Here is a 13,102-nt window from a genome sequence, read left to right as displayed (position 1 = left end):
AGTGAACAAACTAACCCAACTGGTACCCATGTGGAGAATAGAACATGTCCCCTACTTGACGAGCGAACGCGATAACCACTAGGCTACCTTAAACACGTTCACACAACACGTCATACGACAAGTCATCTTCCCGAGGCAAAAGTGTTATCTGACTACAAAAGTCCGTCTTCAACCCTTGCCGAACTACGCTTGAATTTCGTGGCTCGATCGTAGCGCCACGAGTGGCCATTACAAGGTATGTCCTTTCTATTGACCAATCAGATTCCTCCTCTCACATCACTTGCATTTGCTTCAAACAAATGGCGGCGTCCAGTAGATAATCAAGATCTATATATTGTTATAAAACGGGCTTTACTTCGCGAAGTGCATCACATCACTTGAGCACCTAGATTATTAAAAACATGAAAAGTTTGGAAAGTATCTGTCGATACTTTGCAAATCCTGCAGTCGATAGAAATCTGCATGTTGAAATCCATGTTGTTTACGAACCGGATGTCTAGTTCGTTGCGCGATTTTGATGGGACTATGCATAGCCTCGTTAGTGGAAACTGGTCTTTTACAGTCAGTTAACTCCCTTGCCTTGGGAAGATGACGAACAAGGAGGATTCCAAATGAACAATGTTAACCACGTAAATCCTGTTGCAAAGCATTTTTATTCATTTGTACTGAACAGTGAGCATTAGCAAGTCACAGCCTGTGCAATGCCAGACATGATATGAACACAGGAATGCAGCAACCACGGACTCATCATCGCAAGGGCTCTGGTTGTGATGCTATCCATGGGATGGGTCTGTCACGGACGTCATACTCAAAGTGTGATATAACATCATGGATCTATGGTATGTTCTACATGGTGTTCTATTTACCAGACAAGCCTAGGTAGGTGTGGGAACATCTCTTTCTAGCCTACATCTCACATCACTCCGACAATCCCTCTCACAACAAACGGCCACTGGCAAGTATACATAATAATAGTAACAATTATAAATCCTGTCAATAATTATAGACAACTTAAGCAAGAAGCCGTGAGCACAAAACATGGTTGCCTAGGACGCCACCATCAATCACATTGGGTTCAGGTTCTTAAGCATGTGTGGCATTGCAAAATCCCGGCATATGTTATTGCACTTATGGTTTTGAAAGACCTGCAAAATTCCAGCCTCACCTTGATCACTCTCCCCAAAACGGTAATCGGAGGAGTGAATGGTAGGCGTGGCAAGCTGATAACCAGTGTCCGACTCCACGCCCTGTAAACAGCTTATGACCAGGGACCTGTTGGATGCTTGGTAAGAGAAGTGCACAAACGCATGCAAGAGGGATGTCCCACCCGCAGCGCTCCGGCCGCGATCATCGATGAATTTCTTGAAGTTATCACCAATGTATTCTTCTATCAGCACCCACTCCCCGCATTCCAACTGGCGTGATTTGCTCATGTTGTTCGTCGTTGATACTTTGGCAACACGTTCCAAGGACGATCTGTAGGGCAGTATGAACCGTAACCACTGCCCACTGCTCTTCATGGTGTCATTGTAAGTCTGAGAGATTTTGTGCGCCTCCAGGTTCTTGGAAATCTCAGTGTCACACTGTTCCCTGCTCCCGGGAAACTCCCTGAACGGTTTGACGATGACGATTTCACTGTTCCTCGGCCCGTTTCCAGTAAGAGCACCTTTGAAGACCATTTTCCTTGCACCACTGACAAAGGGCCGTGCATCAATTTCCACTCTGTATTTCCCTCCGCTCGAGTCTCCATCGAATACTGCTGTCACGATTGGTGCTGCCATGATGTTGTAGTGTCCTGGTCTGCTATACCATTATTCTGGAAAACAAAACATCCCATAAGACACGGTAAACAGACTCGATGGCGGTCAGGAGCCCTCTGAAGGCGCCCCCTGACCCGGTTGCAGAACAGGGCATGAATTAACGATGTCGTGTGAATCAACTCTGGTCCAACATTCGCCATTCACTGTTTGTCCTGGGGGCGATAGATGGTCTCGAACATAAACACAGGCAAATTAATACAGCCCTTTTATCACATCGAACCAAGATCAAACAGATGGCTTTAAGTCCTAGCTCAATCATTGGATCACAAAGAAGTGCTTTTTTAAATGATTAATAATGTAATGCCACACTTCATGTATGGAATACCTGTATGCCTCCATTGCCTAACAACATGTTCTCTGACATTCAAGGATATCTCACTGCCCAGGGGTTGTAGCCCAGAGTCTCACCTTAATTAGTGATTGTCAAGATGCTTCGAGCTATAGAGATGAAAAGCGTATCTGCTTGATATGGGAGGAAAGCCCGAAGTAATGCAGGTTATAAGATTTTACCACTTTGGTGAAATCCACGAGCATGGGTATGGTGCTGACAAGCCAAAAATCATAAGCAGGTTTAATGTCACAAGACTCATCCAAGGGACGAAACTATAAACCGCCTTAGAGGGCTGCGCCAAATGTGCTCCCGGCGTCTAATAGTAAATTCCTGTACATACATGTAGGTGCGCGTACATAAGGATAACTCAATTAATACTGGTGTTAACACATGACATTCTTGTCTTTCACGGAGAGGCCGCCTCCGTGGTCTAGTGGTAGGGCGTCCGCCCGGATAACGGAAGGTCCTGGGTTCGATCCCCGGCCGCGTCATACCAAAAGACGTTAAAAGCTCGTACATGTTGTAACCCTGTCTGGCGCTCGGCATTCATGGGCTAAAACAAAAACTGGTTGGCTTGGAGACCTTAACGGAGACAAAATACCCACGGTAATGGCACACTTCATCGAAATGGTCTTACTCAGAATTACTTTCACTCTGAAAGTGAGCAAGTGAGTTCAACGCTGCTTTAAACAGTTTTCATGTTATGTCACAGCGTGTCCGCTTTACGTGGGAGAAAAACCCGAAGCAACGCAGGTCTTAGATCTCACCACTGAAATGAAATCAAGCATCACGGGTATGGTGCTGACAAACCCAAAATCATAATCAGAGTGAGGCGGGATTCAAACCACGACCACAGGTTTGTGACACGCCTAAGGGACGTAACTCCGCACGACTAACTTCAAATGGCCCTCACTTGAAAGACACAAAAGGTAAAACAGATAATACTCACAGTGCTTTAACCAATACAAGAAGGTGTGGACATGGGAGTACTTCCCTCTAAAACAACATATTCTTCGTAACAGCCATAACAGCTGCAGTGCCCATAACCATGCCAGACACAAACTGGCTCTTTTGACATTAAACCTGTGTTCATAAATACTTGTAAATTTCTAAAGCCTACAGTATGTAATGTTGAAGTGTGGGTTGGAGTTTGTAAGATATGTCACTCAAGAACAATGTCCATGTCCTCCTTTCTCATGAAGAGATTCCTTGGCGTTAACACATTCGTGGCACCGACGGTGTTGTCAGATAACACAGCGACGTCACAAGGTGATTATTGATTTGCAGGCAAATCATGTTGAGCGACTGCACATTAACAATCATATTTTTTGTTTGTTTGTTGTTTAACGCCGCACTCAGCAATATTCCAGCTATATGACGGCGGTCTGTAAATAATCGAGTGAGTGAGTATGGTTTTACGCCGCTTTTAGCAATATTCTAGCAATATCACGGCGGGGGACACCAGAAATGGGCTTCACACATTGTACCCATGTCGGGATTCGAACCCGGGTCTTCGGCGTGACGAGCGAACGCTTTAACCACTAGGTTACCCGACCGCCCCTGTAAATAATCGAGTCTGGACCAGACAATCCAGTGATTAATATCATGAGCATCGATCCAAGCAATTGGGATACGATGACATGCATCAACCAAATCTGCGAGCCTGACCACCCGATCCAGTTAGTCGCGTTTTACGACAAGCATGGTCACCTTTTACGGCAAGCATGGATTGGTGAAGACCTATTCTAACCCGGATCTTCACGGGTCTTAACAATCATATAAACTATCGATTACTAATGATGGTCGTTAAATGTTAAGTCGTCACATTTCAAGCAGTAATACCATCTAAGTCTAAACTGAGTCTTGACCTTTTTAATATGACTCCTACAGACGCCTTATCCTTACATGGATAGGCATGAGGGCATGCCGACCTGTGCGACTTCATATATGAAAGGCAGATTAAAGATTATGGTCGAATACTATAATATCAGAACAGCCCAGGGGGAGATGAGGAAGAATACCGACAACAGTGGGTGTAAGATAGCAGTTGAGTATGAATGTCGGCTAAATTGGAGAAATCACCCAATGCATCAAATTTGCTTGCTTGTTATACTCCCGTATAACGTAAGGGTGTTAAGTGCGCTGTAGGTGTGCCGTGGTTTGGTTGGTTGGTTTGTTGTTTAACGCCGCACTCAGCAATATTACAGCTATATGGCGGCGATCTGTAAATAATCGAGTCTGGACCAGACAATCCAGTGATAAATATCATGAGCATCGATCCACGCAATTGGGATCAATGACATGCATCAACCAAGTCAGCGAGCCTTACCACCCGATCCCGTTAGTCGCCTCTTACGACAAGCATAGACGCCTTTTACGGCAAGCATGTGTTGCTGAAGACCTGTTCTTCCCCGGATCTTCACGGGTATGGGTGTGCCGTGGAGTAGCCGGGAGACCGCGAGAAAGCTTTTAGTTCATTGATATCAGTAATCTGTTCCGTGTCTGGTTTGTTTTCTGTTTAATATTCCAGCTATGTAACGGCGGCCCCAATCGAATCTCAAGCAGACAATCCAGTGACTGACAGCATGCCCATCGATCGCTATATGAGATATGATGAGGATGAGGATGATGCGCCCTGACCATCCGATCCATCTGGTCGTCTCGTTGCTCGGCTATATTATCTTATTTTCACCCTGAATCCATACGGGTCCAAAAGTCGTAGATGTTTGTCGTAGGAGGCGACTAACGGGATCGGGTGGTCAAGCTCGCTGACTTAGTTGATACATGTCATCTATTCAAATTGTGTGGATCGATGCTGATGATGTCAAACACTGGATTGTCTGGTCCAGACTCGATTACTTACAGACCGCCGTCATAAAGCAGGAATATTGCCGAGTGCGGCGTTAAACAACAAACAACAACACTCTAGGAGACTATCAGCAGTGGAACGTGAGCAAGACAATTCATTAAAATTATATATATTGTATTATGTTTGTTTGTTGTTTAAATTTTGCATGACATATATGCGTTTGGTGGTCAATAATTTAGCAAACTTAAAGATGTTTGGCCATTCGTAATAATAATAATAGTGATTCCCTTTTGAAGTGTTGACGACATGAGTGGATAAACTGAAGGCGTAGGGTTATCTCAATTTGAAATAGTGAGTGAGTGAGTCGGGTTTAACGCGGCTTTTAACAGTATTCCAGTTATATCACGGCGTGTCAGCTTTATGTGGGAGGAAAGCCCGAAGTGATGCAGGTCTCGGACGTTTACCACTTCGGTGAAACCCACGAGCACGGGCATGGTGCTGACAAACCTAAAAACATAGTCGGGGCGAACCGGGATTCGAACCCACAATCATAGGTTTCTGGCGTGCCCAAGGGACGCAACTCTGCACAGCGAATCGCGGCGCCTTAGACGACTGGGCCACCCGTGCCCCCTCAAGTTGAAATAAATAAAGTATGCTATGTTATATTCATCAGGGGAATCAAACATACAGGTGAGACCACAATTTTCAAATACACTTTAAATATGATTAAGCCTTAGAAAGGGGGTGTCCTTTATGTATTGTGACATCATACATTTAGACATGAAGGAAGCGATATTATTTTTATGTTGCGAACGATGAGTCAGCGGAAACAGTAACTTTCCATTATTTTTGCAATTTTAATACTGAGTGGTCCTGGCCATATACCAGGCAGCATGGACCGTCTTGCACCTGCGGCGAGTTTTAAGAATTTTAGGAGTACCTTTTCTATTGTTTCGGTTTGATGAAAGCCCCATATTTCAGAACCATAAAGTAAAATAGGGACAACAAATGTATCAAAGGTGTCGATGAGGCAATTAGTGGTAAGTGTTAATTTCTTGCACGTGTTAATAGCAATAGGTGCATTGCACCTTTCATGCCGGTTTCAGCCATCTATTAAACAGATGTATTCATTTTTCGGAAAACTAAATAATCATTACGTCTATCGAATACTGGCCGAAATTAAATTTACATCTTCTTTACACCTGACCCAAAGATGACTATTTGAGTTTGTTCTATATTAACATCTAGTTTCCGGTCTTTACAGTACTTATGAAATGTATTGAGTGTGTTCTGTTGCTGTGGTCGGCTTTCTCCAAAAAGGGAGAATTAGACATACATGGTGCTTTTAGACCAAATGATCATATTCAGGGCCAATCTGTGATTTGAACCTACGATCCACGTACCTTGGCACGGCTACAGAATCAACCCTGCACAGCCAGTTCCCGCAACATAGAGTACACTGAGCTAGTTCCACAAATGACGATAATATATATAATCGATCAATGTCAGCCTTAGGACACAAAAAGTATTATTACGTTATTATATGGGTGCTTTTATATTGGCCTCGTTATAGATCCAAGGTCAGTCATATTGACCCTATGCAACGCTGAGAGCCAATACAGCCTTCGTTGGGCCAGTATAAATGACCTGGGGCACATAACAAAGCCAATATGAAAACACCCTTTGCATGACATTTACGTTTTCAAGTGTGTTTGTTTGTTTGTTGTTTAACGCCGCACTCGGCAATACTACAGCTATTTGACGGCAGTCTGTAAATAATCGAGTCTGGACCAGACAATCTGGTGATTGACATCATGAGCATCGATCCACGCAATCTGAATAGATGACATGCATCAACTAAGTCAGCGAGTCTGACCACCCGATCCCGTTAGTCGCCTCTTACGACAAGCATAGTCGCCTTTTAAGGCAAGCATGGGTTGCTGAAGACCTATTCAAGTAGTACCAGTCAAGATCAGGAAAAAATCAACTAAAAATGTAAAAGTTATAAGAATACAAGATCCACGCACTAAATATGTGTCATGCCAGCTGTCTACGGCCTTGTAGTGATTGCAGTGCAAAGAATGCAATCACGCTAAAAAGTATCTGTGGCCCGCTTAAATCCAGTATTGGCCCGCTGAACCCGTATTGACTTTACCAGACCGTTTACGATAATTGTGTGAAGGACATTGTAACTGGTTATGAGAATTTTAATTTAAAACATTTCAAAAACGTCTAAATCCCAAGCAATGGCGTCAGTCTGCAACGTCATACACAGATCACCGAATCTGACCACCCGATCCATTTAATCGCCTCGTACGACGTGGTTGCTGGGGACTTATTCTTTCACGTGATGAGAGTAAGTGAGTATCCCAGCAATAACAAGGCGGGGGACACCAGAAATGGGCTTCACGCATTGTACCCCTGTCGGGAATTGAACCCGGGTTTCGGCGTGACAAGCGAACGCTTTAACAACCAGGCTACCCGACCTCCCCTCACGGGACAGGAGCTGCACAGGGCGACATGACATTCTACCATGCAATCATTACCTAGTGATTTTGAAGAGATCAGAGAAGATAACAAACCGAGTTGGTGGAAAATAACTTCCTTGTCAGTACATGTGAACTCCGTAATCAATATCTTGAGTTGTTGGCTACATTAAACTACGCTGGAGGGTAGAGTAGAGGTGCGTGGTATTACCGGTACACCACGATTTGAAATACTAACAAATACGTATCAGAATACGTTTGGAAAATACCGGCATATTGCGTTTTTCAAACTCGTGTATATTATCATCTTGTTGGCAAGAATTACATAGTCGTCAAGTCGAATTGAAACGATGAAATTCAGAAATTAGCAACTGATTCCAGGGATTGAAAAAGCGTTGTCACCATAGCAACATCCAACAAAATGGCGGATAACTACGAAGTTGTGAAAAATGTAGGTTGTTTATATTTACGTTCATGACAATCAGTGAGTAAGTGAGTGAGTGAGTATGGTTTTACGCCGTTTTTTTTGCAATATTCCAGCAATATCACGGCGGAGGACACCAGAAATGGGCTTCACACATTGTACCCATGTCGGGAATCGAACCCGGGTCTTCGGCGTGACGAGTGAACGCTTTAACCACTAGGCTATCCGACCGCCCCTCATGACAATGACAGATGAAAGAAGGCAGGGAACGTATCGCAAAACATGATCATCGCAGTTAATTGCAATACAAAAGCATGCCGAATACTCATCACTTCCATGCGGTGTCGTCGCATATACAAGATACTCGTGAAGATCCGGGGAAGAAAAGCTCTTCAGCAACCCACGCTTGCCGTAAAAGGTGACTTTGCCTGTCGAAAGAGGCGACTAACGGTATCGAGTGGTCAGGCTCGCTGACTTGGTTGATGCATATTATCGCATTCCAACTGCGTAGATCGATGCTCATGGTATCAAACACTGGACTGTCTGGTCCAGACTCGATTATTTACAGACCGCCGTCATATAGCTGGAATATTGCTGAGTGGGGCGTTAGACAACAGGACAAGGATTAAAACTCATTTCAGTCATTGCCCTTATGGTAACATTAGCAGGGTAAACGACAAATTATTTCCTCATCTCCTTGAGTGAGCAAGTATGTTTTACACCTCTCTTTTAGCAATATTCCAGTAATATCAGGGCGGGGAACACCAGAAATTGGCTTCACACTTTGTAACCCAAGTGGAAATCGAACCTTGCCATTCAGCGTGACTGCTCCATATCAGTTAAGATGTATGGATTGGATTCTACAAGTGTTCGTGCGAGTAGTGTTTTACGCCGTTATACACTATACCTATGTGGGGAATAGAACCCGGTCTTAGGTGACACGAGAAAGCGTTAACAACTAGGCCACCAGAACATTCTTCAGAGCTGTGGTGAAGAACTGACCTGTTAATAGAAGACGAAAATCGCTTGGTTGTTAATCACTGGCCGTGTGAGTGGGTTTTTTCGTGAATGGGCTGACAAAGAGAACAATGTCACAGCTACGCACGAGTGACCTGACCTGACCTGAATTCCGAGGAAACACAAGTCCCGCAATATGGCCATCAACTTACACCTTTCGTTAGATACGAGTAAATGGCATGTACATGACTCGAGTCGTCATGCTATCAACCACTGGTTTGTCAGTGAGAAGTTGATGTTGTTTAACACGGCATTCAGCAATAGTCCAGCCACAACATTCAGGGATAGATTTGGTATCAGGGTGTTGAACAATGCGATCTTAGCTCCCATTCCTTTAACATAGACTGATCAACAGTCTTAGCGCTAAGGTTGTTTTGTACCAAGGCACCCAGCTAACATATATGCTTGTCGTAAGAGGCGCCTTAATGGATCACGTGATCAGAGTCTGTGACTCGGTTCATCTCGTGCCATAGTACCCCGATCGCTGCTCATAAAAACACTGGACTGTTTCTTCCCGACTCGATTACTTATATTCATAAAAACGCGATAAACAAACAAACAAACAAACAAACTAGGTTATTACCCCAGTGAACTGAACCGGATCCTTCAGTCTCGAGGCTACACCATGGCACACTCTCTCAACAACACCATCCGACATTTATTCCCAGGATTCCTTATATTCATAAAAACGCGATAAACAAACAAACAAACAAACTAGGTTATTACCCCAGTGAACTGAACCCTGATCCTTCAGTCTCGAGGCTACACCATGGCACACTCTCTCAACAACACCATCCGACATTTATTTCCAGGATTCCTTATATTCATAAAAACGCGATAAACAAACAAACAAACAAACAAACTAGGTTATTAACCCAGTGAACTGAACCGGATCCTTCAGTCTCGAGGCTACACCATGGCACACTCTCTCAACAACACCATCCCACATTTATTCCCAGGATTCCTTATATTCATAAAAACGCGATAAACAAACAAACAAACAAACTAGGTTATTACCCCAGTGAACTGAACCCTGATCCTTCAGTCTCGAGGCTAAACCATGGCACACTCTCTCAACAACACCATCCGACATTTATTCCCAGGATTCCTTATATTCATAAAAACGCTCTGGTTAATTGGTATTAGTGTGTTGATACATAAGACGAATAAAATGATTACAGTTAGTTTGGGGTTTGAGTACAGTTAACTACGGTTATAACGAACTTAAAGGGACCGCTAATTTTACTTCGTTATAAACATAAATTCAACATATATACCGCAAATGGTCGGGACAAAAGAAACCAGCTCGTTATATCCGTCAGTTCGTTATAAGCGTGTTCGTTATAAACGTAGTTTACTGTATATCGAAATGTGGAAACCAAAACCATTATAGTATGATCAAGTTCAGGTGATAATATTTGGACAAGGACAAGGCCCAGCAGAAAGTACAATACACAATGAGCAGGCACATTCCCCCTTCGCTCCTGTGTAGATGATTATTCATAAAACGCTCTCGTTGATTAACACTGATACTCAATTTAAATGCAAAAGTTTGGGGCTTATAACTATGAGGAATATGCCATGAATATTATTAACATGAGTCACATGATTTTGACGGAATAACTAACCTTTTTGTCTTTATTTTAAGACCGCATTCAGCAAGGTGCCACACATGACAGTGACCTGTAAATGATCGAGTGCCGCGATTTGCCGCACATTAAACCACCAGGCCAAACACACGGGTAATCGAAAACTACACTTAATAAAGGAGTGATCTTTTCTCTTCTTAAAACTGGCATTCAGACAACTGTTTGGGCCATTGATTATTTTGTTATTACATATTATCGTTCACACTGGATGTTAATAGCTTTCTTGTGGCTATTCAACAATGTTGTACTCCTTTGGGTCCAGTAATGGGTAGACTTCTTTCAAATTGATTCTCCTCATAAATGCTGTTCAGCAGACTCCTAGTTTGCATGTGTTCAAGTGCTGCACCACGTGTGAATCATATAGTATGCATGAACTCAGGACAGGATATACAAAGTGATAATTGTGACACAAAATCAGTAAACTATACCCAACAAGGACACTTAATCTAATAGCTTGGGAGGTGTGTGTGTGTGTGTGTGTGTGTGGTGTGTGTGTGTGTGTGTGTGTGTGTGTGGGGGGGGGGGTGGGGGGTGGGGGGTGGGGGGTGGGGTGGGGGGGGGGGGGGGGGGGTGGGGGGGGGGGGGGGGGTGGGGGTGTGTGTGTGTGTGTGTGTGTGTGGAGCGGTACTCCTTCAAAACAAAACTTTCTTGTCTTTGAAGGGAGACAAACATGCTTTTCAGTAAATATCAGTCCTAGACGAATTCCGCAGATATGCAGAAAAATCGTGGAATTTGCTCTTTTTATCAACCAAAAGACTGATTTTCATTATTTTCAAGCTATCTCTTGACTTTTGCACTCGAATGATGCCAAAACATTAAACATGTGATTCAAACATAAAAAGTATAAATCGTACAATAAACCTTAATTTGAAATAAATAATTCTCACTTTCAAACGTTCTTGTGGTATTATGACTACTTAAACTATGTTTACATCTAACCATAAATAGTGAGTGAGTTGGGTCTAACGCCGCTTTTAACATTATTCCAGTTATATCTATTCTATCTATATCGGCTATTGAACGGTAAGTATACGAAAACGTCACCGTTATCTGTAGTGTTCGCCTGAAACTAGACTAATAGCGGACCTAAATAATTAATCACTTGTTTCATTATCTTATAAACTAAATCATCTGTCACAAACGTTTAAAGCGTCACACAAACTTGACATCGTTCTTGTCGCATCGTCGCAGAACAATCCAACCAGTAATGTGTTCACGGAAGTTCATCATATTTCCAATGTACACTTTCGAATTGAACACCGGTGGAGAAAATGGCGGTCACACCCAAATACACAATCACTGATTTAATCATGTTTTCGCCCTTACAGCACTGACGACACATTGTAATCACGTATATGAACATCTACTATCGTGCGTGGACAGTTTATAACAATACTACGCAGTAACAACGTGAACCGATGTCTGTACTTCCGATACAATGTCTCATGTTTACTTTTGACAAATCCCGCCACTCGCACACCCGCCTACCCCCTCCAAGACACAGTTATATGGTTGTTGGCTTATGTAGGTTGTTCAGTGTACACGAGTCTTATATTTTGCAAATTATGAGGAAATATGAAAGCTCACACGCTCAGTAATCGTCATGACTTACTTGGAACACTTCACAGTCTATCGCCACTCGCTTCTCGTGCTGTACCGGTGATGAACCACGTTAGTTACCGCTGTGAATAGTATCCGTATTCGGTGCGCGTATACGCTTCAGCTTGTCGTTTTTTAAGACTGATGAGAATTTTTCAAATCTCACAACCAAAAGTAAAATTAAGAATAATTATGAATATATTCTAAATAAATGTATACTTTATTCATACTTATTTGTTTGGTTTTTAAGTATCAAATAAATAAAGGCATTGCCTAATAACGACCATTTCGTTACGAGCAATAATCAATGCGTCGACGATGGGGTTTTGAGCATGTTGAGTGACATTTTGTAAAATATGAGCACTTCTTAAATAAATGGTAAACGGATATCTTCATGAATGACTTTAAGTGTAATTAATAGTTATCCTTATGAATTACAAGTCAACGAAAATCTTGTAGAAGGCCATATTGGCCACTTTTTATAATGACAGTCATGACGTATGAGTATTGATTTTTCCGTTCGACTAAGATTAACGGTAAATTGAATCGATCTTGTTTAACGCAGCTGGTATTGCACGTGTTAGTAGACGAGTTCCTAAAACCTTACCGCCACATGGAAAGTTACATGACATGTACAGACAGAATGGACTGTAAGGGGAGAGGAGATCAGGTGAAATGAGGTTAAACGTGGCGATCAGAATTATTAAAATTATATACAGTAAACTACGGTTATAACGAACACGCTTATAACGAACTGACGGATATAACGAACTTACTTTTTGGTCCCGACTATTTGCTGTAGTTATGCTGTATATATGCTTATAACGAACTACGGTTATAACGAACTAAAATTAGTAGTCCCTTTGAGTTCGTTATAACCGTACTTTACTGTATCGACGTACATGCACGTTTGTGTGTGTGCGTGTGTGTGTGTGTGTGAGAGAGAGAGAGAGAGAGAGAGAGAGAG

The 13,102-nt window shown here is 42.8% G+C and overlaps 1 protein-coding gene across 1 annotated transcript; it reads right to left on the bottom strand.

The window, feature by feature from the left end:
* Nucleotides 1-634: 634 nt before the first annotated feature.
* Nucleotides 635-12,252, bottom strand: LOC124138583 (alpha-protein kinase vwkA-like). Its single transcript, XM_046505310.2, has 2 exons — nt 12,149-12,252; nt 635-1,816 (listed from the first exon to the last, which is right to left on the bottom strand). Exon 2 carries the CDS (start codon nt 1,779-1,781, stop codon nt 1,065-1,067), a length of 717 nt encoding a protein of 238 aa, XP_046361266.1. The 5' UTR covers nt 1,782-1,816; nt 12,149-12,252; the 3' UTR covers nt 635-1,064.
* Between the last annotated feature and the right edge of the window lie 850 nt (nt 12,253-13,102).

Source organism: Haliotis rufescens, unplaced genomic scaffold (genome assembly GCF_023055435.1).
Source record: "Haliotis rufescens isolate VD_foot unplaced genomic scaffold, xgHalRufe1.0.p SCAF_17, whole genome shotgun sequence".
NCBI lineage: Eukaryota > Metazoa > Mollusca > Gastropoda > Lepetellida > Haliotidae > Haliotis > Haliotis rufescens.
The sequence above is the reverse complement of the archived record's forward strand: the minus strand, read 5'-3'. Positions and strand labels throughout refer to the sequence as shown.